The sequence below is a fragment of the Aedes albopictus genome, chromosome 2 (assembly GCF_035046485.1).
Source record: "Aedes albopictus strain Foshan chromosome 2, AalbF5, whole genome shotgun sequence".
Lineage (NCBI taxonomy): Eukaryota > Metazoa > Arthropoda > Insecta > Diptera > Culicidae > Aedes > Aedes albopictus.
Genome location: NC_085137.1, coordinates 181,606,830 through 181,633,477, shown reverse-complemented (window position 1 = coordinate 181,633,477; position 26,648 = coordinate 181,606,830). Strand labels below are relative to the sequence as shown.

Genomic DNA, 26,648 nt, shown 5'->3' with positions numbered 1-26,648 from the left:
GTATGTGATACATATGCAGTTAAATAGGCGCAATTGATTCCCGAATTTAATCAAGCAAAGTGCGTCATTTCCAGAAATGAACTTCAGCACAAATGCAGTGTCTAAAATAAAATTTAATGAAAAATGACGAACATGCGGTAGATCTCATTCAACGGACCCCATAAAACATTTATTCACATGTTGGACGTCATTATGTCCGCTCATACGAGCTCATGGTAATGAACCCCATACATCATTACTGCATGCGCGCGATGGCCGTCGCCGCCGCCGCTGCCGGTCGCATTATTAGGAAGATAATTTCGATAAATATCAATTTCGGCAACTCCTTCCCTCCTGGGTTGCTGTGGCACGATCCAGTTGCTTTGTGGCCGTGGAGGTCCTTGAGGATCCCGAGAGAGGGACAGACCCCGCTGTTCTGGTGCCCTACATCTACACCCCTCAAACGGCACAACAGCAGTCGGCAGCAAAAAAAGTCAAGACCCAAAGGAGTTTATCGACATCTGTCATGATTTCAGATTACAACCGAAAAAAAAAATAATGAGTTATACCTGGCTGTTGTAGTGTTTCACGGGGCTTACTGCCGAATGGCGATCATCCCCCCGGTGAATTGAAGCAAGCCGCATGTGCCATAAACGACGACAATTACCGTGCTGCTGGACTGACTGACTTGCTGGCTGGTGCAAGATGTTCGCCTTTTCTTCTTCAGTTCAGTAGAAGAAGGATCCTCAATCCGGTTTAGTCGGTTGCTGGCTGCGGCTTGCATAACCCTGGGAGAAGGGGACCCATTGTGGCTGCCCCGTTCCAGGATGTTGATGATACTTATTATGTAGATTTTTCTACCTCCAGTACGGCGTCGTGGCAATGGAATGCTCTAATTTGAATGGATATTATCGGATGATTTTGAAAAACTCGCATGGAAGGTGATAATATTATGATAACGGTAGCAGATGATTCTGCTTTCTGACCGTTACATGTTTTATTATTTTTGTGCTGGATAAATATACGTTCGTTGAGTGACGAAGGAATACGTGAATGCTGGTCAAACATAATTATCCAATTGTGGTTTTCGGTAAACACAGTAATGAGAAGCCGATTCGAAGTGCAAAATGTACTCACTTCCGTAGGTTCATAATGATTTCATTGAAACGAACACTATCATTCCGACGTTTCTGAAAAGTTGTTCGAGGGTCTGGCGAGGGTCGGGATCTGAAACTTCTGATCCGTCTTAAAAAACGCGAGAAGAAGGCAATTCCAACGTACTCGAGATCCTGCGTCAAAAGTTATTTGGCAAAATCTTCAGATTGACTCCGGCCAAACTCCGGCTCTAAGCCGTTTTGAATATAAACAAAAAAAAATGAAAAAGCTTCAGAAGCCTATTCCTGCGCTGAAAATGGATAAAAAGAATCATCATGTTAATCGCGAATTCGAAAACATTCTTAATCATGCGAAAATTTCCGACAATTCATTGGGACGAAGTGTGAGCTATTGTAATGAAGTTTAAGAATGTGAAAGCTCCGGGTGATGACGAAATTTTCTATATTCTCATTAAAAAACTTCCAGAAAATTGCTTATCATTTTTGGTTTGGCCTTTGGCCAACCGCCGTACCCCACTGGGTTTCCGTATAAATCCGGAACCGGCCATCCAACTTAACCAACCGGTGCATTCCATGAAACGATAGTAATTTCTGGTTGTTCTGTCAAATTTTCATAAAAATCGGGTAAAAATTAAAGAAAATATAGGAAAATTAACATCAAAATTTGAGTGCGCAAATACGTCAGGGGCGTCCCAACTAACAATGATAACTGAATAACAGTTTATTCAGTAAAAATTTTAAAAATTAAGCCTTAAAGTAGTTTGTTCATGTATTGTTCAGCAATAATGTTTGTTGGGGTAGAGGTTGATATATTTAACAAATGTTTTTAGTTGGCATACTTTCTTGAAAAATGGAAAAATTCTAAAGTTCTCCTGAAGGAATTCCCAGCGGGAACTCCTGGAGGAATTCCCAGCGGGAACTCCTGGAGGAATCCCCAGCGAGAACTCCTGGAGGAATTCCCAGCGGGAACTCCTGGAGGAATTCCCAGAAGGGAACTCATGGAGGAATTCCCAGAGGGAACTCCTGGAAGAATTCCCAGAGAGAACTATAGAGGGATTTCCTGAAGGATTTCCCAGAGGGAACTTGTGGAAAAGTCTCTAGAGGGAAACCCTAGAGAAATCCCCAGAGAGAATTCCTGGATGATTCGCCAAATTGAATTCACAAAAAAAATCCAAAGGGATCCCTGAGGGAATTCCCTGAGGAGCTCTCGAAAGAAATTCCCGGAGAATTTCCCGAATACTGAATTTTGATGAGGTCTCGCAAGTTCCGGCAGCTTGATTTGGAGCTTCATGCCAATTATATTTTTAGGCAACCGTAGCAAGTTTTCAACGGAATCTATCGGATGCATTCACTTGTAAAATGTTCTGGGCGTTTTCTAGAGCGGCTAAAATACCCAGCAGTAGGTCAAATCCCAGTCAAAATGTTCACGTTGTTGTTCTGGCAGATGATGTGAACCCTGCAGTATAGGTTCCGACTAAAAATCCGCAACACAAAATCAGATTACTCCAAAACAATTTGCAATAATGCAGAAAAACAATGGATAAAACAAATTAGAAATGATAAAGATGAAGAATTATAAACATGTTTACATCCGCATATCACCTGTCAAGCAACCCGAATAAAAAATACAGTAGAAAAACCGAACGTTGTATTGTAACAGTACTATTTAAAACCATATTTTTACAATAGACACCACTGTAAAAATAAAAATACAAAAACAATAAAATGTAATGTAGAACCCAATACAGTAAATTGTAAATAAGATTTTTAAAATATACTATACGGGTGGTTAAGTATCGTAACAATATAAAAAAATATTTTTCTCCATATATATTTTTTTGCAAAACCATACATTATATTGTAAATAAATTGTTATAAATACTGATACGTGGGTTTTAATAAACCGTACATTGTATGGTACACATATGGTTTCAAACAATAAAATGTGCCGTAAATATATTGTTTTTAATTGTAGTTTCACTACTGGTTATACATTTAATTAAATGGTTTTGGAATGGTTCTCTTTTGTTATGTTGTATTGGTTTACATTACATAAACCATATAATGTTATAATATCTTGTCATTTTCCTCCTGTTAATGGCATCTTAGGCTTACTAGCATTATGAAAATGCGCTTTGGAAATTCCCCAGCGCGTTTTGGATAACCCTTCATATTGGATCGCCCACGTCTAAGCCTGAGTCGAGGTCTGAGTAGTCTCTGATTGCATTAACAGCTGAAGCTTAGGCTCCCATGCCCCACCAGCCAGATAACTGGGTTTCGCAAACTAAGCATTATTTGTGGCAACACTTTGAGCGACATGATGGAACTATGCCGAGCGCGCTAAGTATTATTAGACCACTAATGTAGTTGCATGAAGTGGGTGACGAGGTACATAAGTATCATTACAGCGTGCTTAACCGTTATTGCAATATTGAGGCTCCAGTTTGACTAAAGTTTGAAATACACGGGGAAATACATAACAACTCATGAGAAAACTGTCAAGTTCGATTCAAGTATAAGTTAGGTTAAAAAGCGAACCCACAGACGAACCTATATTAGAATTTCTTTTAGTATTCAGTCCAGTCCATATGTTAAAGATGGCTCTACGATAAAGTACGTCAATCGTATTCCTCTCATCGCACTCTACATACCTAGTCCACCATATCTCTTGGATCTGCAGTTCTTAAGAGATCTGGTTTACTACTTATTTAAACATTTTATTGACTTTAAATTAATGATGATGACAGGGCCGGATTTACAAATGTGGGGGCCCGGGGCCACAGTGCTGTGGGGGCCCTCTTTTTAGAGGATATTTTTTTTTTCATTGTAGAAAAATCCAGAAAATATGGAAAATTCTTCCAAAAGTTAGGGTTGTTATTGAAGTAATTGGGTCAATACAAATATTTATTTCACTTTTTGTCCCACCACTGTTCGACTGGTCAAAGGGGGGGGGGGGGGGGAATAAAAAAATATTTAATTTGAACAATATTTAAAATTCATCGGATTTGTTAAAGATTTTTTGGCAGGACCCGATGTTTTGATAAATATTTTTTCTAACTGCCCCCTAAAAATGCAATATACTGCCAACAATTTTCGAAGGAGAGGGCGGACAAAAAGTCTAAATTAAATTTGTATCCGCCCTAATCTAGCTTAATAAGTGTAACTAGAAAAAAAAAGGCATCCACTATAAACTAAGCATAACAGAGATCCAGATATAAAAATCTAGTCTAAAGACGATTGTAAAAGAAATTTTATCAAGTAAATAACGCTTTATCCAACAGTGTTCATGTTCAGTATAAGGTACCACTGATCAAGTCGAAATCCATGGACTTTAAGAAATTTAAAAATAGATTTTATAGGAGACATTTTCGATAAATTTCAGATAAAATTTATAGCGCTATCTTTGGGGCCGTTATTGCAAATCCTCCAAATAGAATTTCTTGCGGAATCATTGATGAAATCTATAGAGTTGCAGACAGATGACCAGGTTTCCTTTTTTGTGGAAGTTAGGCATAAACATTCGTAACGCGACTTCGAGAGGAGTTTCTGGTAAACGCGCAGAATAATTGTTGAGAACTCCTTGTGAAACTTCAAGAAGCAAAAAATCCATTGTGGTATTTTTAGCGGAAATTCAACTAAAAGCTGCTTAAGAAATTTCATCGGCAATCCATAATAAGTTCGTAATGAAATTTCTGTTTTACTTTGTATAGAATCTTTCAATAATATCTACTGCAATTTTCAAGAGGAACCTATGCACCGAGAAAATTTTCTACTCAATGACTGAGTTGGCCTTACTCAGAAATCCAAAAATCCTTTGTTTTCTTACTCAGTTTCGGCTAAAAGTGGGACAACCCATTGGAAATGGGTTGTCCCATTTTTAACGGAAACTGAGTAAGAAAACAAAAGATTTTTGGATTTCTGAGTAAGGCCAACTCAGCCACTGAGTAGAAAATTTTCTCTGTGTGGATTCGTTTTTTTTTTTTCTTCCCCTGTTGGGGAAATTAAGCCACTGCGTCCAATAGGCTGAACTTTTGTGGCATATGGATTTGTTAAGAGTTCGCCTTAAATTATACATTCAAGCCAGGAAGAAAAATTCGTAATGGATTTAATCATATTGAAGAAATTCGGATCAGATCTCCAGCTAAATCCGACCTAAAATTCTTGCATGTTCCTTCGAAGAAATATTTCAACAATTCTGGGGTCCGATTTGAATAATTTATAAATTTGGTAAGCGAAATCAAACTCTACAATTCTAAAAACTTTTCTTTATTCTGATAGAAACACTTGCAAATCTTCTAAGAACTATGTAGGAATTTTTTAAAAATAACACCAATAATTTTCGACAGAATTAAACACAAAATTTCAGTAGAAACTTTTCGATTCTCTATTACATAGCATTTAAGATTTCATCCAGAATTCAGGTGAAGATTTCATGTATTTTCTTTAAAATAACTTGTGCAATTCACAAGAGTGATCAATTCAAACCTTAAATATCTTAACAACTTTCTGGATAAGTTTAAAATTTTAATAAAAGGCAGATATTTGCTTCTTTCTATTTTGAAGCACAATATTTCACATACATCTTGAGAGTAGAAGTACTTTTTTTTTACTTTTTTTCGATTCCCATTTGAAGTAACATTTTGTGGGGGCCCCTGAAATGTGGGGCCCGGGGCCATGGCCCCCCTGCCCCCCCTCCTTAAATCCGGCCCTGGATGATGATTAACCTGGGCTTGTTAGGGGAATATCCGTGAGTAAAAAAATCGCGTTAAGTACTGTTCCTTTGATTCTTAGTGGAATTCAAAGGAACAGTACAGAACGCGATTTTCTTTTTACTTTTAAATTTATGTTTTAACTTATTTATTTTTTTTCTTTCCTTTCCTTTGCATCAAAAAAGTCACAAAAATCAACAAAACAAAGCACGGAAAAAATCTAAAACTGAATAAATAATTAATAATGCACGGAAAAATAATGTTTCGGAAAAGTGAATGGTTCAAACGTAAGAAAAACAGTATAATTTTTTTTTTCTCCCCTGTTGGGGAAATTAAGCCACTGCGTCCAATAGGCTGAACTTTTGTGGCATGTCCCGTTTTGATATTCGCATCTAGCCAGCTAATTACCATGTGTCAAGTAATCAGCTACTGCCACGACGCGTCGTCTCCCAGTCAGGTGCAATGGAATTAATAAACTCCAAGACCTTCCCAGGTTTTGCAGACCAGATCTCACTGGGTTGCAAGCAATCACTATTTAGAAATCTTTGCCTGCGCGTGTATAAAGCACCACAACTGCAAAGCAGATGTTCCGAGGTTTCACGTTCCGTATTACAGAAACGACAGATATCACTCTGAATATGGCCAATATTTTTCAAGTGATACCTGCTCGGGCAGTGTCCAGTTACTAGGCCAGTGTATGTACATAGAGCTCTCTTGTTGAGCTCTAAGAGCTTTTTGGTTTTATAAGCATTTGGTGTTATAAATCGTTTTGACTGATTGCAATTTTTGACGTCCATCCAATTGGATATCACCCTCTGCTCAGCCCAGCGTTTCAGGTCCATTTTAATTGTACAGTTTGATATACCACAGAATGGTTCTGGGCCAGCAAACTGTAAATTGGAACCACTTTTAGCAAGCTCGTCTGCCATTTCATTTCCTTCAATGCCACAGTGACCTGGAACCCAGTATAAGTTTACTGAATTCCCTTGGCACAGCCTGCGCAGTGAAAGAATGCATTCCCAGACAAGCTTTGAAGTACCATTTGTAAGCGCACAATGCTTTTAGTGCAGCTTGACTATCTGAGAAAATACAAATATTTGCGTATCTGTATTTTCTCTCAAGGCAGATATTTGCGCATTTCAAAATAGCAAGAATCTCTGCTTGAAACACCGTAGGATAGTGTCCCATCGCCACTGAAATTTGTATTCCAGGGCCGTAGATTCCGGCTCCCGTTTTTATTCCAACTTTTGAGCCATCTGTATAGAATTTGATTGACCCTTGACGAACAGTGGGACCTCCGACTTCCCAATCTGCACGAGTTGTTTCGTGCAACTTGTAAGGAACATCATGGTTCTCCACAGGTTTCATCCAGTCTTTAATCATTTTCATTACTGGCCTATTTTGGAAGTATTGTGAAATGCTCAGGTGACCTACAAGATCACCTGGCATAAACTTTTCAATTCGTTTAAGTCGCAGCAATTCCTTTTCTGCTTCTAATTGCACGTACTCGTGCAAAGGTAGCAGATTGAGAATCGCATCTAAAGCTTTTGATGGTGTGCTTCGCATCGCTCCTGTAACAGCAATGGACGCAAGACGTTGAATTTTTACAAGCTTTGATTGCGTGGTAACCTCTTTTGTTTTTGGCCACCAAACAAACGAAGCATACGTCACTTTTGGGCGGATTATGGCAGTATAAATCCACATTATCATTTTTGGTTTCAAGCCCCACTTCCTGCCAATAGTTTTGGAGCATAACCAGAACGCACTTGATGCCTTACCGATCACGGACTCAATTTGAGCATTCCAGTTCAGTTTAGCATCCAGTATCAAACCTAAGTATTTGACTCGATCACTAGGATGAATTTGTATCCCTCCAAGCCGAAAAGCTTTTAGGTTGATCTTCCTTCTCCTAGTGAAAGGGACAATTACGACTTTTGACGGGTTGATGCTAAGGCCCTCCTTAATACACCATGAATGTGTATACGTATAGTTTAGAGCCCTTTGCATTCTTTCCGAAACAGTTTCGTCATACTTTCCTCTCACTATTATGACTATATCGTCTGCAAAGTCCACAACTTCGAAACCTTTTTCCTTCAAGCTTCTTAGAAGATCGTCTACAACTAAGGACCACAATAGTGGTGAGAGGACTCCTCCTTGAGGGCAACCTTTCGTTGCCCTTACTGTTATAGAAGAACTTCCCAGCTCAGAGGTGATTTCTCTTTTTGCAAGCACAGTATAAATCCAATGTATGATACATTGGTCGAAGTTTTTGTTCTCCATGGCACGCTTCATAGATGAATAGGAGGCATTATCAAATGCTCCTTCTATGTCTAAAAAGGCGCATAGAGCTATTTCTTTTGCTGAAAACGTTTTTTCCACTTTTGTTACTAGCGAATGAAGTGCTGTAACCGTTGACTTACCAGATTGATAAGCAAACTGGAAGTCAGATAGGGGATGCTCTTTTATGTAAGAAGAATTGATAAAATCCTTCAAAACCTTTTCCATAGTCTTCAACAAAACTGAAGAAAGACTAATTGGCCTGTATGTTTTGGGATGCGTCTTGTCTCGCTTCCCCTTTTTTGGTATAAAGATAACTTTTACAAGTCTCCATTTTGATGGAACGTAATTCAATCTTAAACTAGCCTTGAACATCTCAATTAGTGATGGAACCAACACCGCTTCTCCATTTTGAATCAGTGCTGGAAATATTCCATCAACTCCTGCAGATTTAAAAGGCTGAAAAGATCTAATTGCATTTTCCACTCTGGCCTTCGTGAAGATTTCATCAGCTAAATCTGAGGTGGTGTTTATTGTACTAGTTGACTCCGAAGAGTTTATACTAGGACATCCTTCACCTTCCAGAGATATAGTATCATTGGAATCCACACTTAGAACCGAACCCGGAAAATGGGTTTCCATCATTAAATCCAAAGTTTCACGAGGAGTTTTGGTAAAAGCTCCATCGTCGCGCTTCAGGTTTCCCAATTCATTTGAATGATCTTTTGCGAGCGTTTTCTGTAGTCTTGCAACTACAGGAGTGCTGTTTATGTTTTCACATGTCAGCATCCAAGACTTTCTTTTAGATTTTCGTATTTCGTTGTTGTACTCAGTCAGGGCTTTCCTGTACTGAGTCCAATCTCCCGTTTGTTTCGCTCTATTGAACATTTTACGAGAACATTTTCTAAGGCGATCCAATTTAAAGTTCCACCATGGCACGTCTCTAGTAGAAGACGATTGTATGGTGGGACAACTTCCGTTAAAGGAATTGATGATACTTTCATTTACCCTTTGAGAAAATGATTCCAACTTTTGGGTTGAATCAATAGTAAATGATAGCAATTGTAAATGAATGCGTATTCAACAATTCTACATATTGATCCCAGTTTGTCCTCCTGGGATTTCTAAATGCGGTTCTAGAGTAATCTCCACCACTCCAATTGAAGATTATGTGTTTATGATCAGATAGAGAAATCTCATCTGACACGTGCCAGTTTGTGATCTTGTCAAAGATTGCAGCATTGCACAGTGTTAGATCCAAGACCTCTTGTCTGATTACATTTGAGAAAGTAGGTTTATCACCATTAGGCCGGAACAAATCTCATTTTCTTCTTTTGTCACTTTGCTCGTTGACTCGTCAAGGGGGTGGATAATAAATAATAAATGGATATGTTGAACAGTTACCCAAACAATTAGGCAAAATTGTAAAACTCATCGGATTTGTTAAGAAATTTTCTCGACAACTCTAATTTCAGTTCAAAATTTTTAAATTTTTGTATAATTTATTTGTTTCCCCCCTCAAAATGTTGAATTCCGGCCAAAAATTTCCGAAGGGGGGGGGGGGGGGGTGACATTAGAGAAAATCGAAATTTGTGTCAGCCTTATTGCAAATGTCTATATTGTTGGAAGACAGATACTCTAATAGTGACTCACCTCGACTGTTAATATCCGTACTACCCCAAACCGTGTGATGCGCATTGGCGTCACAGCCAATGATAAACGATTTGTTGTTTTCTTTACAGAATTGAACAAATGATGCGATCTCAGGAGGAGGTACCTCAGGAACATCACCAGGAAAGTAAGCTGAAGCCACAGCGATCTCAGTTTTACCTCTAGTGGTTGGTACCTCTACCATGACCGCAACAATGTCCTTTCTGATAAACTCTGTAATAGGATAGCATTTTAACGTTTTGCGTACTAAGACAGCGGTTCTGGGAGAATCTTGTTGCTCATCATAAAATAGTTTACTATTTTGTGTCAGAACACCAAGAATCTTTCGTTTATTGGACCACGGCTCTTGAATAAGCACCACTTCCAGTCCTTCTTTTTTAAACCTTCGACTCAACACAGCAGAAGCACCTTTTGCGTGATGAAGGTTTACCTGTACGAACTTAATTCCTGCCATAAAAAAAAATTCATTTACCCACTTTTATTAAGCCTCGGAATTGAGACGTAAGAAAAGTGGCCGATTATCCCGGAGACAAATAAGGTCCACTGCGTCATTGCTCCGTTTAACACAGTAAGGGCAACATACTGTGGAGGGTGCCCTGGTACTCCACAGGCTCCGTTCACGGTTAAGTTTTTATTAGACCCCCCTAACCATTCATTCCTAGGCACGGTACGCTTAACACCATGAATTAGGGGTCGCTTGTTTGGTGGACTTTTACCACCGGATTAGGCAATCCGTAGTGATATTCTTAGCCAGTTGAGGTAACTGCTACCGCCACTACACGGCTATCTAGGCTGATCGGGAATAGAAATTAATATTGATGATCAACTTCTTTAGAGCCCGAACAGCCGGCAACAGTACAATATATTGTTACATAAAAATCGAATGTAAATGTATAGTAGCTACAATGTGCGAAGCTTTTAGTGAACCATTTCATTACAATATACATTATTGTAGCTGGTGCACTGTATGGTGCAGGAATGGTTTTCACCAAACACCCTATGGTTAGTTTTTATCCGGGAATATCACCAAACACCCAATGTGAACGGTTTCGTGATATTGGAATATCACGTTGCTTGTATCATGACATAACTTCGTAGTCTGAACATGGCATAAGGTGACTCCTGGATTCTCACCTTACCCTACCCTATTAACAGATACTCCTTGCTGAGACAACTGTGGATCTGCTGTGGATTCCACTGTTTCTAGTAGCAGCGGTTGTTGAGCTAACATTCCTTCCCTTTCCCGATGGGTGGAAGGGCGTGGTCGGCGCCATTCAAGCTTGCTATTTGATGAAAACACATTCGTGAAATGATGCGATTTGCTTTCGACAACGAATACGTTTTCACCCATCCTCGCTTTATTCAATCAACCTCCCATTACGAGTAGCACACGAACGGACTCAACACTGATCAGCATAGTTGACACTTCCTTTTCGCCGTTGAGCCGTTGCGTTCTAGCCAAGCATCTCTTTTCATCGCTTTCGATGCTTTTCGACAGCTTATCGCGAAGCATCGTTGGCTGGAAGCTTTATTAGTATGGTATCGGTACATGCGAATGTTGCTTCTGTGTGCGTGTCGAGCGTTCGTGCCGTAGCTTCGCAAACCAACTTATTCGGTATAGTTCGGCTGTTCGGGCGAGCGTGTGGCGGCACAGTCAGATGTGTGCAAAATCGTTTGTGATTTACATCATGTTCGTTTTGCCACCTCTTTGCTGCTGGTCATCGCTGATCAGTGCACAGTTCAATCGCACGCGATAAATATACAGTTGATGAGTTGTGATGAGCACTAGTGAGGTGATCATTTGCATCATTGGCGCCATTAATGACTTTTTGAATGTTGAATTCTCTAATTGCGCCCATTGAGGATGGTTAGCTAATCCCAAGCATCATTCAATAGTCCTATGTGCAACTTCGAGTGTTCTGGTCAATCATGAAGTAGAAACTACGATCTTGATTTTGCTTGGATATGCCGGCAAAGTTTTCTGTAAAAAATATAAGTTTTAGTAAAATCAAACGTGGTTGACACAGTTTTTGCCTCTCGCCGTTCATTTGACATGTTGAAATTGAGCAGCGTACTAACGCAACCCCTTCAAATTTTCTGTTTTATAATTCCAGGAGATGGCCATCAATTCGTACGATATCGTCAGCACACTCCAGGCCCTCGGTATGATGAAGTACTGGAAGGGCAAACACATCATACTGAAAAAGCAGGTAAGTAATAACTTCGGTGGGACGATTTTCCCGGGTTGTAAGTCCCGCACGATTGAACTTTTCAATTACCTACGTCGAACGTGTAGAGTGAAGAGTTGTTCCGGGGTTAGACGAACGGTTCAAAACTGCCGCCCATAGGATGATACGGTCGAATTCTTTAAAGCCGATTTGTGCGACTCCGGGTCCTTTATTCCTTATTGAGACACGCATCGAACGCCGCTCACCATAACTTCGATCGTTGAAGGTTTTGTTTTTTTGAAGTCAGACAGTAATTGGCGGCGTTTTTGCTTTTTGATGATATTTCGCCCAAAGTGCATGGGCGGTTCAAAAGCTCAACTTTTCAATTAGTTGGATACATTTAGTGCAAGTTTATGGCAGCAAAATACAGGTTGCGAGGTGACTTAATGTGGTACTTCTGAAGTTTATGATGTTGTTTTTGTTTGGCATTTTAAAGTGTTTAAGAAAGCTATTATTTGAAATCTTTATGGTTTTGGCGAGAGAAAATGCGCAATGAGTGAACAATTGCATATCATTATATTTTTTTAACATATTATTTTACTCTTGTTTTGCAAAGTGTTAAACCTTCCAACAGTGGCTTGTATAAATTCATAAGACCTATCGAAAGGTATTAAACTCAAACACCTAGGGGTTAAATCATAAGGCTTTTGCGTACTGAGCATCAAACACAGACACCTTATTTTTTATTTGCAAGTTTTTCCTTTAAGCTTGGAAAAGCATCAGTTTTTAAAAGTATTTTTGGCCGATCATTTCATTCTACTTTGTGCATTTCCATCTCTTTGCTATCGTTTTTTTTTATTAAACTTTAAATACACATATTATGTGTACGAATATTCAATTTGCTAGTTTCTTGTACATAACAATAGAAACGGACTAACGAAAGGTGATCCTGTACCGCAAGTCCGCAATAATAAAATATTACTCCATTGCACTCAACAATTGCCCATCCGCTCACTAAAGCGAACCAGTGCCACAAAAAAAAAAGCCTTACGGTTTACAACCGTCATCCGCAAAAAGTTGTGCATCTCATAGTCATCCATCCATTTATTCCTACCTTTAATGATCTGCTTTTATGCAGTAGCAGACAACACCAATGCAGAAAACTATCTGTTCCGGTAACCTTGGGCGAACATTTTACTGCGATTTTTGATTTTCTCAACAATATTCTAAAGAAGGAGTTTTCAGATCGCGCACCGCGGTGCACTACGAAGTGTTATCAAGAAGTGTACCAAGTTTAGAACTATTCAGCTCCACGATATACGATACCGCCTATCTTGAAAATAATCTCCCTGCATTGAATCTGAACATGACCAAAGTAATGGTTTTTGGTACCAAAGATAGCGAAAATACTAGCCAGCCAGCCAGGAAGTGTTAACCTTCAAGCATCTAGGAATTTATCTTGACAGCCGGCTACGATAGGACGTCCATATTCGGGAGGTTGTATCCAGTTGCTCATCGTTATGTGGAATGCTGCAGAAGTTGTCAAGTTTTGTACACCAATACACTTGCTTCTACATATTTCGGTTTTGTTCACATTCGTATCAGTACGAAATCGCTGTTCGGGGATTATCGTTTACGCACACCTCAAAGAAGCCCAAGTTCGAAAGAATTTTTAAAAATAACTTTTTTATATTCGACCAACGCGTACAGTACCTGCCGATACAAGGACTTAACACCTAGAGTAAGGTGGGGCAAAAGTTCGACCTTAGTTGAAAATTTCATTTTCTTCCAAAAATCGAAGCAGATAAAAATAAATGAATACCATGTTTTGATTCCACTATCCATGAGCTAAAATTTTGTTGAACAAAGTTACGCCAAATGTCTTTTCAATTTTGCGTTACAAAACTTTTTGTATGTGTGTGTCTTATTCGAACTCTTGCCCCACCACTGAGGCAAAAGTTCGAATCTAGTGTTTGTGGAATTTCGCTAACCGTATCTCATTATTTTGACACTTTGGTAATAGGAATACCTAAAACCAATTAATATTTGATGTTGGAACTGGAATACACTTTAAAGTTCGATCTGGATTTTACCCAAATCAGGGTTAAATTTATACCACCAAAATTTAGTAGTTTTCCTCCAAATTCAGATAAAACAACTTTTTTTCAACTTTGATCGAATTTTCTCACTATTTCCATCATTTTTAGAGGTAATATGTACATTTTGCAGAATTTTAGGTTTTTACCTAAAGTTGTCACATAACTCGAACTCTTGCCCCACAATTCGAACTTTTGCCCCACTATGTGCGAAATATGATTTCCAAATCTTTTTTGCCAAAAGTTGTACATGCTGAAGCATCTTCAAAATATACCTAGTTACGCCCCAAAATAAAATATCGAATTCGATTTCATTACAATTCCATTTCATGCGTTGGAAGGGCCATCGCATATTACAATTTTTTGATCAAAAACCAACATTTTGTCATAACTTTTCCAAATATTGATCAATTTTCATAATTTTTTGAGTGAAAGACTCTTTTTCAAAAATGCTTCGAACAACCTTGACACCCGAATGAAATAATTTGAATTGAGCTCAAAAACTTCAAAAGAAACTCTTGCCCCACTCGAACTTTTGCCCCACTCTACTCTATCAAATTTTCTCCATTATGTTCAAAGCCATCAACCAACTAAATCTACATCACAAATGGACATTCAATGCTGCTGCTCATCAACACCGCACACGACACACTCATCTACTCCAGCGAATGGAATTAAGACATGTAATAGTGAAGAGACGCTTTCAAAATTTAGGACCAGATATGTTTAACAATCTACCTGATGATGGGAAATAATTCTGAATCGATTTCAATATTCAAAAGTATTACGTTAGGAACTTGATTTTGATTTTATTTATCCGTTGTAAGCTTATTTTAAGTGAATAACATAAGACTTCGGGATTTTTTTTTCATTATCGTACAAATTGGTGCGAAGGTTCTCAGAATGTAATGACATTTTTTTTATAGATAGGGTTCATATAGGGGGTGGCCAGAATGTTTGGGATAGGCAAATTTTTTTCTCTCTCAAAAAGACTCAACATGCTGTAACTTTTCATAGTGCATCAAAAATTCTCAAATTTTGACTGTTTGTCAACCTACTATATGTGTAACACTGGTACAAATTTGGGCTCAATTGGTTAATCTTTCGTGAAGCAACCTATTGGAGTTGACAAACAGTCCAAATTTGAGAATTTTTGATGTACTCTATGAAAAGTTACAGCATGTTGAACTTTTTTGTGAGAGAAAAAAAGGTGCCTATCCCAAACATTTTGGGCACCACCTGTATAAACATGAACAAAAACTAAATTGAAATAAATCAGGGTCGCCTAATTTTCCGGAAAACTCAAGTAGAAAACAAACATTTTACACAAACACCACCTACTTTGAAAAATCATAACCCAAGAACGAAGCATCGTAGACACATTTTTCGTGTAATCAGCAAATTTTCTCAGCAATTCAAAAAAAAAACAAAATAAAAATTGTTTTCCTCAAAATTTTCCACTGTTGAGTCGGAAAAACTATTCTTGAAATCCGGAAAAATTCACACAAAAAATATTTTTGAAAGAAAATTTTATAAGCTATATTCTGTAAAATTTTCACGATGTGGTTTTACTCCGTTCCTGAGTTATGACCAATTTTGTGGAAATTGTCCAGATGTTGGCTGATTTTAGACCTGCTCTATTATTAATTTGCACAGAATTGGTCATAACTCAGGAACGAAGAAAAACCACATCGGGAAAATTTTACAGAATATAGCTTATAAAATTTCCTTTCAAACATATTTTTTTTGAGAATTTTTCCGGACTTCGAAAATAGTTTTTCCGACTTTCCCAACCGATTTTCCTCAACAGCGGAATATTTTGTGGAAAACAATTGTTATTTTGCATATTTTTTTTGAATTGCTAAGAAAATTTGCTTATGATATCACAAGCAAAAATTGTGTCTACGATGCTTCGTTCTTGTGTTATGATTTTTCAAAGTAGGTGGTGTCTGTGGAAAATGATTGTTTTCTACTGGAGTTTTCCGGAAAATTAGGCGACCTTGATTTTTTTCAATTTAGTTTTTGTTCATATATATATGAACCCTACCTGTGAATTTTTTTTATTAAATTCTGAGAATCTTCGTACCAATTTGTACGATAATAAAAAAAAGTCCCTAAATGTCAAAACTACTTACGGAAAAAGGAGGAATTTTACTTGAGCGCTCTACTTGGGAACTGGAACATACCATTAAGTTCATAGTCATCAACCAACTAAATCTACATCACAATTGGACAGACATTTAATTCTACTTATCACCAAAGCAGCACACGATGCGCTAGTGTACTTCAGCGAAGGGAATCTCGTTATGAGTACTATTTATGAAATCAATGTTTGTTTTGCAGCTTTATTCATCATCTTTTAAAAGAACGTATGAAAAAAAAAACTAATTTTCTTCTTTAAAAAAATATAACTTGAAAACGGTTTGTTGGATTGAAATGATAGCTTCGAAATATTGGATGATATTTGAAGGACTTTAAAAAAAAAAATACACTGAGAGTAACATTCATTGCGGATCTACAGCTGTGTTCATAAAAATAGCAGTGAAAGCCATTTTCCAAACAAAATAGTCAACTTTGACATGCAGTAACTTTGTTCTCCTATGAGTGATTGAGCTGAAAATTTGACAACGAACTTCAAATATGGTAAACACTGTTATAGCAAAATCTGAGAATTTTCAAAGCACGTGAAAAAAAGTTAAACACTATGTGAAATTGATCAAAATAATAGCAGTGTTTGTTTTGATTTTTTTTATTCAGCAAATTTTTTTTTAATTTTTTTTATTTAAACATTAACTTGTAACCAAGGCAAAAACTGTTTGAATAGCGTACGACAATATTTCTTGTGATATCAAGGTAATGCTGCATTTCAATTTATTTACACTGCTATTAATTTGAACGATTTCACGTAGTATTTAACTTTTTCCCAAGAGCTTAGAAAATTCTCAGATTATGCAATAACAATATTCACCATATATATATATATATATATATAGTTCGCTGTCAAATTGTCAGCTCAATCCTTGGCTCAATCGCTCAAAGAAAAACAAAGCTACAGCATGTCAAAGTTGACTATTATGTATGGAAAACGGCTTTCATTGCTATTTTTAAGAACACAGTTGTATGTTAGATGTTACATATTTTCAAAAACCTTACCTTTTTATTATTTTCAGGTAGAAAACTGACTTCCAGTCTCAAATGGTCAAATGCTTCTTACTTTTTGTCTCGAATTTTTATTTTTCATTGATTTTTAAAAAAAGCAAAAGAAAACATTTTTTGAGATTGTTGATATAAGAAAAAATGATAAGCACTATAAACTAAAATTAAATCAATCACCATACCCAAGACAAAATTAAACCAATCACAAAAAAGTGCTATGTAGGTAATACCAAACGAAACACTCAACTGCACTGTATAATGTATTTAAAAAGACGAAAATTTAAAAAATTATCACAAATGATCGCGTGAATGCGTTTTGTCAGACAATTACCTAGAATTAAAAGGCACACAGGTACAAATTCAAAGGGTAAGCAAAGGACAGTTGCCTGCTCTCAGTGCAGTGCGCAGACTTATAACCATCCTTAATGATTGAGGAATCTTCCCGATTGATCGCGACATCCAAATTGATCTCCAGTCACAAAAGCATTTGAATGCAATCGCATACACATGTACAGCACATAAAAGTCGAAACAACCCGGTAATTTGGACACTGCGGGCAGTTCTGACACGAACACCCGGCCCCAATGGCATTTAATATAGGGTCGAGGAACTCTCCTATACTCAATATCAGGAGGATACGATCGACAGAGGAAAAAAAAAAAATAACGAGAATTCGTTGGTCGGACAGAACGATAAATTGGTCGTAAATTAGAAGCGATTTTTTTGGGAGACGGTGGCGTTCTAAGTCTCATGCCTGGTTGGTCTTTTAACATAAATTTAGTCTAAAGTGACCAGACGTCCCGGATTGTGCGGGACAGTCCCGGATTCAAGCTAGTCGTCCCGCACTGCAAAGTGTCCCGGAAATGTCCCGGATTTCAACAATCGGTTAAAATGTCGTTTTCTTGACAAACATGTTGAATTGTTTCTGTTCTTCTGAAAATCAATCTTTAGACAAATGTAAATAGCAAAAACAAAGTTTAACCAGGCTTACAATTGTTTTAGAATTTTGAGGATTTTAGTCTGACATTGTATAAAGTAAAGGCAGAGTTGCTGGGAGAATGAAGGTAAAATTTTGTTTCCATAAGCACTTCACGCTGAAGTGGACTAATTGAGAGCTGACTGAACATTTTTGAATCTCTGCAAGTGAATTTAAAAGTGTCTCACCAGAACTTTTGTTCATATTTTTTTTTTCAAAAATTTCAAATGGATTTCCAGTAACAATCCACAGGGCTTTCTTATAGAAATATCTGTTAGAACCCGTCAGATAAACTCCTAAGAGAAACATGACTACATGGCTACTTGGTTCGTGGAAGGTTACATCCTGGATTCCTCTTGTCAGATTTTCCCGGGGGTTTTCGGAAATGATCGAAGGATTTCTATAGAAGTATATGGTGGATCACTCTGCAAACTCCACCGGTGGTAGTTTTTTTAGCTACAAATGGAAAGAATTCCAGGAAACAAATATCTTTCTTAGAAACGTATATTTTTATAAAGTTTGATAAAGATACACTTCATATTTGTGATGAAAATATTGGAGAATTGTTTTAGAATACTTTCCAAGAAATGTTTTGGGAAATGTTCTCCAGTAATCCACCAGTACTTTACATTTGAATGCAACTGAAAAATTCCCATAGTTTTGTCAAAAACTCATTCCTGAATTTTCTCCAGCTATCTCTTCAATGTTTTGGCAGAAATTTTCCATGAAAAAAATTCAGACATTTAGAAAAAAAATCTTAAGCTAGTTTTCCAAATTCCATAATTTCCTTGTTTAGATCTAATACTTTGTTCCCTGAGTGTCGTGAAAAAGTTCCCTGATCATCAACCAAATTCCCCTCGAAATTCCCTGACTTTCTCTGTTTTTCCAAGCCCAGAAATAAATTCCCTAACAGTCCCTGGCTTTTCAGGTAATCGACATCCTGGTTTAGTAAAACTGTGTCCCGCATCAGAGCAAAATATATCTGGTCACTTTAATTTAGTCTGTACATATATTGCGAGGAATCCGAAGAAGGTTTTTTATTATTTGCACCAACATGGAAAAGGAGTCCTAATACCAGTAGTATCTGCATTTATTGATCTTAACTTACGGCCCGTAATGTTTCCGGAAGCAACCGAAGAAAAACATTAGGCGATATAAGTGCTACCTAATGAACAAAACAAACATCATAAATAAAATAAAGACTGCGTATAACTGAGCAAAGCAAGCGTTAACTGCATCGCTTCAAAGTCTTTCGAATGAAGTCAATGGGAAATGTACTGAAGGAGCATGAGCATGATCGACCGCCCGCGGTTGCTCCTCTGTTTTTGCGTGGACATCTGCATTTACACAAAGAACCAACAGATGAGCTTGGGATTAGCTTTCTCCTCGGTCCCAGGTCATTTGGCCGAACGTCATTTGGTCGAATGCCGTTTGGCCGAACTCCATTTGGCCAAATGCCATTTGTGGAAATGTCATTTGGCCGAATACCGTTTGACCGAAAAATGAATGATGAACTTAAGTGATCATGCCACTGTTCCCCGCATCAGTATAACTCGAAAGAATAGCCTATGGTTCAAAGAAGGAATAATCTTTGATAAATATTGGCAGTTTCAATGCCAACTAATCCCTCAATGTCAGAACTAGAAAGAATAGCATATGTTCAAAAGAAGAAAATATTTCCTCTGATCATATTGGTCGTTAGTATGAGCATGAGCATAGATGACCGCACAATTCGTAGTTGCTACTCCGTGATTGACCAGAGCAATCGAAATTGCACAAGGAACCAATGAATAGGGCTTGGGACTAGCTTACTATTCTCAATGTACACAGGTCGAGAGCTCTCAACTTTAATAAGGTCAATAACGGCGCCGGCCACGTCCTTACGGTCATCGAGGATGGAAGGGAGTGTTAGTAAGACAAACGTTGTTATAAAGACCGCGAATCGCTGCATCTCCACGTTTGTCTCAGGAAGGATTTTTTTGTTAGTAGGGTAAGGTACATTGTCAGTCCGGGAGTCACCTATGGTTGGTGATATGATTTGACAATGGATCAATATACACAAACCGCCGTTAACAACCGACCACTTTTCGACGCAAGAACTAGCCAAAAAGAAAATTCTATCGCGCGTCTCCACTCCACTAGGGAGCAGAAACCTTTAGTCTATTCCACACAGAAATACACTGAACGCGACTCACTTGTCGGCGCCCGGATTTTTTCTCGACCGGCGAACCCGAAGTAACATTTTTCACTCTTTTGTGTAAATGCAAAAAATGAAAGAAAATATTTATTATCAACTAAAAGTGTGTTGGAAACTAGCGCCGAAAGGAAGCGAAAAATTCGGAACCGACTCGAACCACGGCGCGCGCACACTCGTCCCGTCGTCGGAGCCCCGCAGAGGGAAGAGGAAAAAAAATCGCAAAAATCTAGCAAAGCGAGCGCGCGAAACTTTGCTGCTGCCGAACTACCGCACACTACTGACTGCTTGGCGTCACGTCGTCGGAGCCCCGCAGAGGGAAGAGGAAAAAAAATCGCAAAAATCTAGCAAAGCGAGCGCGCGAAACTTTGCTGCTGCCGAACTACCGCACACTACTGACTGCTTGGCGTCCCGTCGTCGGAGCCCCGCAGAGGGAAGAGGAAAAAAAATCGCAAAAATCTAGCAAAGCGAGCGCGCGAAACTTTGCTGCTGCCGAACTACCGCACACTACTGACTGCTTGGCGTCACGTCGTCGGAGCCCCGCAGAGGGAAGAGGAAAAAAATCGCAAAAATCTAGCAAAGCGAGCGCGCGAAACTTTGCTGCTGCCCAACTACCGCACACTACTGACTGCTTGGCGTCACGTCGTCGGAGCCCCGCAGAGGGAAGAGGAAAAAAAAATCGCAAAAATCTAGCAAAGCGAGCGCGCGAAACTTTGCTGCTGCCGAACTACCGCACACTACTGACTGCTTGGCGTCACGTCGTCGGAGCCCCGCAGAGGGAAGAGGAAAAAAAAATCGCAAAAATCTAGCAAAGCGAGCGCGCGAAACTTTGCTGCTGCCGAACTACCGCACACTACTGACTGCTTGGCGTCACGTCGTCGGAGCCCCGCAGAGGGAAGAGGAAAAAAATCGCAAAAATCTAGCAAAGCGAGCGCGCGAAACTTTGCTGCTGCCGAACTACCGCACACTACTGACTGCTTGGCGTCACGTCGTCGGAGCCCCGCAGAGGGAAGAGGAAAAAAAAATCGCAAAAATCTAGCAAAGCGAGCGCGCGAAACTTTGCTGCTGCCGAACTACCGCACACTACTGACTGCTTGGCGTCACGTCGTCGGAGCCCCGCAGAGGGAAGAGGAAAAAAAATCGCAAAAATCTAGCAAAGCGAGCGCGCGAAACTTTGCTGCTGCCGAACTACCGCACACTACTGACTGCTTGGCGTCATGTCGTCGGAGCCCCGCAGAGGGAAGAGGAAAAAAAAATCGCAAAAATCTAGCAAAGCGAGCGCGCGAAACTTTGCTGCTGCCGAACTACCGCACACTACTGACTGCTTGGCGTCACGTCGTCGGAGCCCCGCAGAGGGAAGAGGAAAAAAAATCGCAAAAATCTAGCAAAGCGAGCGCGCGAAACTTTGCTGCTGCCGAACTACCGCACACTACTGACTGCTTGGCGTCACGTCGTCGGAGCCCCGCAGAGGGAAGAGGAAAAAAAAATCGCAAAAATCTAGCAAAGCGAGCGCGCGAAACTTTGCTGCTGCCGAACTACCGCACACTACTGACTGCTTGGCGTCACGTCGTCGGAGCCCCGCAGAGGGAAGAGGAAAAAAAATCGCAAAAATCTAGCAAAGCGAGCGCGCGAAACTTTGCTGCTGCCGAACTACCGCACACTACTGACTGCTTGGCGTCACGTCGTCGGAGCCCCGCAGATGGAAGAGGAAAAAAAATCGCAAAAATCTAGCAAAGCGAGCGCGCGAAACTTTGCTGCTGCCGAACTACCGCACACTACTGACTGCTTGGCGTCCCGTCGTCGGAGCCCCGCAGAGAAAATAAAATCGCAAAAATCTAGCAAAGCGAGCGCGCGAAACTTTGCTGCTGCCGAACTACCGCACACTACTGACTGCTTGGCGTCACGTCGTCGGAGCCCCGCAGAGGGAAGAGGAAAAAAAATCGCAAAAATCTAGCAAAGCGAGCGCGCGAAACTTTGCTGCTGCCGAACTACCGCACACTACTGACTGCTTGGCGTCACGTCGTCGGAGCCCCGCAGAGGGAAGAGGAAAAAAAAATCGCAAAAATCTAGCAAAGCGAGCGCGCGAAACTTTGCTGCTGCCGAACTACCGCACACTACTGACTGCTTGGCGTCACGTCGTCGGAGCCCCGCAGAGGGAAGAGGAAAAAAAATCGCAAAAATCTAGCAAAGCGAGCGCGCGAAACTTTGCTGCTGCCGAACTACCGCACACTACTGACTGCTTGGCGTCCCGTCGTCGGAGCCCCGCAGAGAAAATAAAATCGCAAAAATCTAGCAAAGCGAGCGCGCGAAACTTTGCTGCTGCCGAACTACCGCACACTACTGACTGCTTGGCGTCACGTCGTCGGAGCCCCGCAGATGGAAGAGGAAAAAAAATCGCAAAAATCTAGCAAAGCGAGCGCGCGAAACTTTGCTGCTGCCGAACTACCGCACACTACTGACTGCTTGGCGTCACGTCGTCGGAGCCCCGCAGAGGGAAGAGGAAAAAAAAATCGCAAAAATCTAGCAAAGCGAGCGCGCGAAACTTTGCTGCTGCCGAACTACCGCACACTACTGACTGCTTGGCGTCACGTCGTCGGAGCCCCGCAGAGGGAAGAGGAAAAAAAATCGCAAAAATCTAGCAAAGCGAGCGCGCGAAACTTTGCTGCTGCCGAACTACCGCACACTACTGACTGCTTGGCGTCCCGTCGTCGGAGCCCCGCAGAGAAAATAAAATCGCAAAAATCTAGCAAAGCGAGCGCGCGAAACTTTGCTGCTGCCGAACTACCGCACACTACTGACTGCTTGGCGTCACGTCGTCGGAGCCCCGCAGAGGGAAGAGGAAAAAAAATCGCAAAAATCTAGCAAAGCGAGCGCGCGAAACTTTGCTGCTGCCGAACTACCGCACACTACTGACTGCTTGGCGTCACGTCGTCGGAGCCCCGCAGAGGGAAGAGGAAAAAAAATCGCAAAAATCTAGCAAAGCGAGCGCGCGAAACTTTGCTGCTGCCGAACTACCGCACACTACTGACTGCTTGATCATATTGGTCGTTAGTATGTCGAAAAATTCCTATGAATTCTTTCGATCATGATTCGGCCAAATGACCAAACACCTTTCTCCTCATTGTGTAAATGCTGGAATCCCAATACTTTTCAATAAGCAATACCAGCGCCAGCCGCGTCCGAATGCTGGTCAATTAAGAATAGGGAAGGAAGTGATGACGTGAATCTCGCTTAGGCCAATAACCGAGGAATTCTCTGCGTTACTACGAGAAATCACTAGGAGTTTGGACATGGGAAGGAAAGATGTATTAGGGATTTTGTCTTGGTAAACAAATTGCTACAATCACCGGACCGATTCTTGTTTTTTGTTTGCGAAAAATTCCCTTTCAAAACAAGCTAGAAAAAATCCTATCGCGCGTCTCCACTCCGCTAGGAAGCAGGAACCTTTAGTCCATTTCACACAAAAATGAACTGAACGCGACGTTTAGCCTAGCTTAGACTGTCTTAGGAATGCTTGTTAGTGAAGGTATGTTTGAAACAGGACGCAGTTTGATAGGTGTGACATCACCACACATCATCAAGATCGAAAAATATCTCAATCTACCTCAAACAAAAAAGGAAGCTAATACAAAAAATCATAAAACAACTTTGATGAAAAACTGTTTTTTTTTCTTTCACACCCGTGACATTACTTATCTAGGCTTGACTAAAAACGACGCGGAGAACGTGGTCTACTTGTTACCGAATATTTAGAAAATGTAAAATGTTCGAACAAAAAATGGAAACGAAAGTCTACTATAGGGCACTGCATTAGATTCTCTCCTTCTTTTTCACTCTTACAGAAATTGTGTAAACAACAAGGCCAAGAAACGTCAAAATCCCATACACAATCAAAACAATGCAGTGCCCTATGGACTGTATCGGAAATTAACTATAAACGTTCACAGCTGCTTAAAAAAAAATATTCGAAATAAACAACTTTATTTTTGGAAATACTATGTAAAACTTTTAAATAGAGAATGGCAGTTCTAATTTTCAAAAAAATAATCATTTAACTTGGACTTTTATTTCAAAGATTGAACATATGTTTTTAAAATTTTGGACAGGGGCTGTTCATAAACCACGTAGACCAATTTTTGTCCATCTCAGACCCACCAACCCACCCCCCCCCCCTCCCCCCATTTTGCCAATTAAACGTACTTTGCCTAAAAATACTTCAAGTTTTTACGTCTATTTCAGACATACTAGCCGACTGGTATAGCCGGAAAAGGGCAATAAAATCATTGCCCCCCCTCCCCCCTCGTATACTTTCGTCCATGAACGACCGTTTATGAACGGCCCCACACCTCCTAAAAATTTGAAATCGCGAAAACTATGGGAAAATATTCAATTTTTTCTCTAAGTTTTGCACAAACATATTCTTTTCTAGAATGTTCATGATATAGGAAAATTATTTTTACCAAAAAAGATTTCCTCCGCACTTAAGTGCCATTCTTAAAAATGAAAAAAGCCATTTTTTGAGGAACTCTTTTTTAATGCGACTTCAAAGAACGATTACGCAATTAAAAAATAGATAAAATTGAAAATGCGCATTTTTTCTATTGGGCATGTATTTAAATTTATTAAACAGGTAGTTTTACCAGAGAACGGAATTTTATAACCTCTGAAGATATTTTAAACAGTGTCAAAGTTCGACCAAAAAGTATGTGTTTTTTTTTGGGATAGACCATTTTCTACATGTTAGAGGTTTTTCTATCCAAAATAAGATTTTTAAAAGTCGGTATTGAGTGATATGTTATGTGTACGTAAGTGCTAGTAAAAATCATTATTTTCCAGATTTTTCCTCGTACAGTTTTTTTTCGCTACAAATTATTGAAACGCTAAAAAAATTAAAAAAAAATGCATTTTGTACAGATTGTTATTTTGTGCAATACACCGCACCGAATCATATTTTCAATAATACTTACTACACATTTTCCAAATTTCTTCAAGCTGTTCTAAACTTAACTAGGGTAAAGAGAGATGAGCCAGCCTAGGGCTGCAAATCTCTTCAATAAAGATAATAATAATTAACTAGGGTAAATGTACCAATAGTGGTGCTATTAGTAGCTGCTTGTAATAAAATAATTGAGTAAAAATGATAATACCACAAAATAAAAAGTCTGAAAACGTAAATCGGTAGTTTTTTACTTAAATTTGCTAGGAAAAATGTAAAAACCATAGTTTATTTCGGTTTTTGCTAGTAAATCACTTGCACTAACTATAGGTACACGGTTCCTATTATGGAGGTAAAATTTAACATTGGTTCCTATATTGGCGCATCCCGTTGAATTCTTATGGGACCCACCACTATAGGAACACTACCACCACTATGGGTGCAAAGGAGCAAAAAAAATTAAGGAAAATTTGGTCATTCCATATGAAGTGACCGAGAAAAAGTGGAAACGCCCTTATTCGAAGATTATCGAATTTTCTATCAAATGGCATCTCTGAATCGGTTGGTTTAGTTAAATAACTAAGTTTTCTAGAGCAAAATAGCTAAAAATAGTGTGTTTTAATTTGTTTATGTCAATTATCTTTGAAACATGCGTAATAAATAAAAATTATTTCTTTGGCAAAATTGTGGGCCCTGTTCCATTCTACAATTCGTTCTTTGACGCCAAACTTCTAACTCTAATCGTTTTCTTGCAATTCTGATTTAAATGTGCGGCACAGTGCGCAAAAAAATGCTTACCATGACGATTGCAAATTTATGATCTGTAAGGCGACGTTTGACCATTTCCAAGTTATAGCCAGTTAAGGCGAAACTGGAAGCATTTCCTAATATTTTTGGTTTTTGATTTTTTATTAAATAACGAAGCAATATTTTTAAAATCGGTTTTCGTACACATGTAGAGTATGGATCAACATAAATCGCTTAAAACTATCAAATTCGATTTGGTAAAACAACATATTTTGCATGAGTCGTTAATTTAGATGTTAATTGACCATATAACCTTTTGGTTGTTTAAAAAAAAATATTTCCATGCTTAATAACTTGCAGTCAAAAAAGCCCAAAATCGCATATTTTGGCCTATAAATTAAGGTATAGCTCAAAATTGTGACGTGTTGGAGCAAATCTGAGCCCGGATTCGGATCCACCGGCCCAAAATCTGTCAGAGACACATAAGTTTGCTCTTGAGACAGACCAAAAGCAAATTTTTGTTACGCTGTGTTATGGTTGTCGCCATATTGAAGAATTAGCTAACGTGAATGGAAAATAGTTAATTTTGCTCAAATTAGCAATGAATTGATAGTTTGCCACCAT

The 26,648-nt window shown here is 39.3% G+C and overlaps 1 protein-coding gene across 1 annotated transcript in view; it reads left to right on the top strand.

The window, feature by feature from the left end:
* Window positions 1-26,648, top strand: part of LOC109419544 (histone acetyltransferase KAT7) — a 127,334-nt gene that overhangs the window by 21,282 nt on the left and 79,404 nt on the right. The window contains exon 2 of the mRNA XM_029859362.2: window positions 11,866-11,961. Within this exon, the coding sequence (XP_029715222.1) occupies window positions 11,866-11,961 (96 nt within the window). The remainder of the gene's footprint in view (window positions 1-11,865; window positions 11,962-26,648) is intronic.